Source organism: Pararge aegeria, chromosome 15 (genome assembly GCF_905163445.1).
Source record: "Pararge aegeria chromosome 15, ilParAegt1.1, whole genome shotgun sequence".
Classification (NCBI taxonomy): domain Eukaryota; kingdom Metazoa; phylum Arthropoda; class Insecta; order Lepidoptera; family Nymphalidae; genus Pararge; species Pararge aegeria.
In genome coordinates, this window is record NC_053194.1 from 3950186 (window position 1) to 3956185 (window position 6000).

A 6000-nucleotide genomic window follows, 5' to 3' on the forward strand; every position below is an offset into this window, starting at 1 on the left:
ATCGTCAAAATACTGCTACAATCTAGTGTTTTTGTGGGATTAGCCAACCCTAAAGTAAAACAAGAATACAAATAAGATTACCAGTAGAAATAAAGTTTTGAAGGAACAATTCCGTTATATTTAAATCACTTAACTAAACCAGACTAAAAATATTTACCATCTTAATCTACAGCAAACATTTTATTTCAACAATTTAGTTCAGTTTACATATTTGTGTAAGGTACAACAGAATCGGCGCCATAGACAAACAAAAACAAATTGCTATTTTTGTTTTTTATTCAAATCACATAACAAGCTTTTGCGCTCTTCCTTTAATAAATGTTTAAAGCAATTAGACTTTCCTGTATGTAAGAGAGGTATTTCTTAGAATCAAATTGTAAGCTCTTAATCAAAAGCTAAAAATAACCTCGGGAGTTTATTTTATTGGAGGAAGTGAATTCGTTCTTGCGAATACTCGAATTTCTGTTTCTATTTAAAACTGACGAGAAGTATCGTACTACGAGTACAACGATAATTACGAAAGAAAATAATATTTAAATTTGCGTGTTTTTCGAATTCAATAGTTCAGCTAATTTATATCTAAGTACTATTAAATCTTTCTGCTTCATAAAAGTAATAAGTAATTAAAAAAACAAACTATACTGAAACGTTGTTTTGATAAATATATAATAAATAATACAATGATTTAATATGAGAAAAATAAATATATATATATATATATATATATATATAAATATCAGGTCAATTTAATTTTATACAATTAATAAAATATAAGTTTGTTATCAACAGATGTAATTAAATTTTATAAATTATAAATATGTCTGAACATTATATTCCAAAAACTTATTGTCTCACCCATTTAGCAAAATAAATATTTCATTTAATTCAGTGCAAAAACTTAATATTTTTGGCGTAGTAATTGTGACCAACTTTTCAAAGATTTCGGGAATAATAAACCATCTGCTGATAATAACAGCCGTCGACCTTGAAGCATCCCGCGAAGAGTTCGGCACGAAGGGGTAGGAAATGATTACGTCCGAGTCAGTAACCCGGGCGTGTGTTATTGATGGGAGGGCGAGGGTGCGGGCGGGGGAAGATCGCGGAAAGTGGGTCAGAGGGGCGCGCAGTCGCGGCACTGCGCCCTCGCTCTCCAGCCATGGCGGACGCCCCGCCCGAGGTCCTGGAGCTGAACGTAGGCGGCGTGCACTATGCAACCACGCGGGACACGCTGTTGCGCGAGCCCGACTCGCTGCCGGCCACGGCTTTACACGATCTCGACCACCCCCGCGACGCTCGCGGACGCATCTTTTTCGACCGCGACGGCGTTCTCTTTAGATACGTCCTGGATTATCTCCGGGACGGCGGTCTCGTCTTACCAGAGTGTTTCCGCGAGCACAAACGCTTAGCGCGGGAAGCTAGGCATTACAGACTGCTTGGATTAGAAAGCGCGGTCCGAGACGCTGACCCGAGGCCGCCGAACCGCGAGAAGGGTTGTATCACCGTGGGATACCGAGGGAGTTTTGCTTTCGGGCGCGACGGCCTCGCTGATGTGAAATTCCGCAAGTTGTCCCGGATTCTGGTGTGTGGGAAAGTGACGCTGTGTCGCGACGTGTTTGGAGAGACGCTGAACGAGTCTCGCGACCCTGACCACGGGCTGGCGGACAGGTACACTTCGCGGTTCTTCCTTAAGCATTCGTTCATTGAGCAGGCGTTTGATATGTTACAAGAGCAAGGATTCAAGCTGACGGCCAGCTGTGGGAGCGGAACCGCCGGCGGGGCCGCTGAGCTCAAACCTGGAGTCGACTCCGAGGAAAATCGCTGGAACCACTACAACGAATTTGTGTTTGTACGCGAATAACAAATCCCTGCCGATTGTGATACTACATCTGCTTGTAAAAATTTGGGGGTGCGAGACCAGTGGCGATCAATGGCTGAACCACTTATGATATGCCCTTATTGATATCAAATCAACTATGAGGTAAATAGCAGACCTTGTACCGAAATTTATTATTTTTCTTTATAACTGTATGTTTAACTTAAGATAATCTTGCGAGAACTTTTGTCTTCTTATATTTTACTCGACAACAAAACTTTTAACCGTTTCGACAATTACTAGGTACGTTTAAGTATGTCGTACTAGATAAATATTATTATATATTTAAAGATTATTAATAAAGACATGTTCACATAGATATAGATATGTAGATAAATCGATGTTAAATATATTCGTGTATCAGATAAGTAGTTAAAACATACCTAATTGTATTAGAATAAATGTATAAATATTAAAAGTAGAAGTTACCTCTTTTTAGAGCTAATCTGGTTTACTGAAACAAATCTATTTCTAATGTATTATCTATTTTATAAAAGATTTTTATTATAATTGATACCTTACGATGTATTTTGGGCTTTCGAATCTACACAAATTCAGTAAAGTTTTAAAATCTTGAACAATTTTATCTTGTTTTATTAGTTTTACAAGAATAATACTCGTGAGAACAGTTTCAAAATGTTGAAATGTTAAGTTAACTTTTTATAAATAGACGTTTTTATCTCGAATAATATTTTTTCAATATTTACAGTCGTGGTCTACTTTTTAACACACGGGCGGAATTATGTTTTGCATTATTTGCACAAAAATTTGCATTTTCATCAGCTCTGTATCAAATAACTAACTCGTTGGTCTAATGGGTAGCATTTTTAGCTTCGGATCATAAAATAATCTGTTGGTTTCATAGTTGAATAATCGTCAAACCCCTTAAAACTCGCATTGGAACAGCTTGAAAGGTCAAAAATCAAATAAACTGGGCGTCTCGATCCTAATTCCGGCATTTCAGTAAGAAGCGTTGAGAACCAGGTAATATTACTTAGGGGGTAAACTTTTTTGGCAAAATTGTCTTAAGTATTTGCAAAAGCTTGGGCATCGACTAGTATTTTGCTAGGAACTAAGTATGAGAATAGTTAAAACATAATTTAATTTCTCATGTAGATATTTAACCAAGTTAAACTTCATTTCATCAGACGACGGCAAATACTTACAATGAACGGTCCCGTCACAAAATAAAGTCCAAAATACAGGATGAATTAGGGAAGTAGTGATAACAAGTTTTAAGTTTGTTTTACGGGCGTTACAGTAGAACCGATGAATGAAATAAGTTTTCCGCGACTGTAAATACAATGAATTCCAATAAACATGATATTGTATTCAACTCCATGTTTAAATTAATGTTAGTTCTATAAATTACCTTTTGTTACGTTGTATATTTAAATTTTACCAAACATATGACATTTATATATCATTTATTCTTTTAATAATAAAAAAACACGTTTTTATTTCATTAATCCACCACAACTCTATGTAAATTTAATGCAATAATTTTTAATTTTAGTATTGATTTTGCTTTGTCATCTATTGCTCGAAAACGAAGATTGATGTTAGCAGTGCTACCCTTTTACTACTCTTCCTAGTTAAATCTGCAATCTGAAGATTTGGGATTAGATTGAGTCCTAACGTAAATTCGTTCGTAACTAGTGGTAATAAGGTGCAATTTAGAGAAAGCCCCTGAAAATCCTCTTTGATGTTGATATCTACATTCTCTATGATATTCAGTTAGTAAAGCATCTTTCAATTAAGTCTGTAAGTCTCTGAGGGTTTAATACTATATATAACTTAAAACACAATTATTCAAACGTTCGTTTCAGAATTATATCTACCTAGCAATGCATAAGTTTTAACAATGTGTTAAAACACATTTAATAAATCGCGTAAGATTAATGAACTTTTTGACAAGGCTGTGTGCTGTAGGCCGCTGCGGTTTCTTTTTTCACAAGATAGAAAAATTCTAAAGATTGTTAAACTGTAAAATTATGTGAAATAGAGCAATCTGCTGAGTTTATCGCAGGTTTCTTCGTTGTAGAATCTGCCGTCCGAACGGTCGCGTCGGTAGTTACTACAAACAGAAGTTTCAACAATAATTATAAACTAGATCTACGTAAAATAAATGTTTTTTTTTTTTTATTGGTTTTAAGGATGGTCAAGGTATGTTATATAAAACTGTATGACGACTTTTCTTGCGCTTTGTTAAGCGTAAGTGGACTTTCCCCGGTTCAATCCCTAGCATGTTGATACATATATGCTACAGATTTAATTATTGATGGTAGAAAATCCCGTTACCTACTTAATTGGATTATGGAAAGTCACATCCGGTATGCCTTTGAGGTCGCTAAGACTTTGATCTTTGATGTTAAGTGTATGGCACAGTCCCCAAAGACTGTCTCTTAGATGAGATTTTTCTGAATGGGTGTTCAGATTTTTTTTTACACAAAATACAGATATGGTAAATGTGAGCGAAGAGTGACGAACTCCGTGGCGCGATTGAGTCCTATTAGCAGAGGTACCGGATTAGATTCCCGGCGGAGGCGATTTGGGAATATACAATTTCTGAATTATATCTGATCCGGTCTGGTGGGCTTCGGCTGTGGCCGATTACCACGCCAACAAAGACGATTTAGCATTTCGGTACGATGTTGCGTTGAAACCGATTAGTAGTATGCGGTTATATATCTGCCGTACCTTAACAGGTTAGCCCGCTACCATATTAGACTGCATCATCACTTATCAGCAGGTAAGGTCGCAGGGGAAGGGATAACGTAGTATAATAAAGAACAAATAAAAAAACCCATTTGAATATCACGTTTACTTTTAAGACCCAAAATGTATTTAACAATTTATAAATATTTCCAGTTATACCCAGTCTATTTTTTTACTTGTTTTTATTGCAAACAATCTTTTTGTTACTATTTATCTAAAGTTTGTTTTCAAATTCTTATAATAAAAACACACCATAAAGAAAATCTCTTTTTTTGTTTTATTTTATGTCGGTATTTACTTACTCATCGCATTTGTTTTTTTTATATTTTGAAAATATATTATTAACTTAATAAGTACTTTTAATGAAAATTTATTTAAATTGTTTACATTTTAAATACAAGTTAGTAAAAAATTATGTTCCTACTGAATTCTTAAATCTTTCGAACCTCGATGATGTTACACATATTATGTATTTTAATTTTTTTTTGCTTTATTCTTTCCCACAGGGAAATTCCCAAAGCAACCATCACCGTACAGCCATTGATGTCTTTCAAATTCTCACCCATTTTTATATATTATATATATATCAGATATCCATGTTAGTAATTATATCTAGCATGAATCGAGTTTAAATAAGAGGAGGGAGTAGAAAGTTCTTTGACATTAAATTTATAAAGAGTTGAAGTTTCTTATTTTAAATCTTAAGAACTAATCTGATGAGTTGTGATCGATCCATTTTCTATTCTATAGAAATTTATATCTCTTTATACGTATACCTAGTTAGTAGTAAACTTGTAAGAAATCGGATACGAAGCGCTTCAAAATGTACCTAAAAATAATAGTTAGTAAAAAGTAGGTGATTTAACTCCATAGACTGTTTACATTAGTGATTGTAATGCCCGTTTTCACTAAACCTACGAAAAGCCTTAATCGGATGCCTAGTGATTTCGGTGGTGCCTAGAGAAAAAAACGTTTCACGAACTCAGTGATGACAAACGACGTTAGGCGCCATCTAAAATTATGACACCGACTCGGCAGATCGTAAAGTTTATGGCAGTCGTTAACTGACAGATGAATAAAAATAATAAGGTTTTTTTCAATAGCCTAATATCCATGGAAAAAATTTAAAATATGATAATACAAACACAAATACCACACCTTGTGGCCAGAGCCATAGAAAAGTTAGGTTATGAGTTTCCTAGCGAAAACCGATTGGAGAAAGGTAAATTTATGCCTAGGAACTTGCTTTGATTAGGCGTTACTTACTTAGTCATTGCCTTGTCCGCCGTTGGTGAAAACGGGCACTAACCTACCTTGTATTTTACCGTAATTTCATTAGCATGCGATCTCTTGTGCCTTAGCATGCAAATGCTAATTGCGACGGCTATGCTACTTGCTAATATGACGTT

General features: G+C 35.1%; 1 protein-coding gene across 1 annotated transcript; it reads left to right on the forward strand.

Annotated features, from left to right (window-relative positions):
* Window positions 1-1026: 1026 nt before the first annotated feature.
* Window positions 1027-2089, forward strand: LOC120629896 (BTB/POZ domain-containing protein KCTD12). The gene is given in 2 exon segments (XM_039898973.1): window positions 1027-1097; window positions 1099-2089. Coding segments are annotated over 2 exon segments (831 nt in total). The 3' UTR covers window positions 1859-2089.
* The last annotated feature ends 3911 nt before the right edge of the window (window positions 2090-6000 follow it).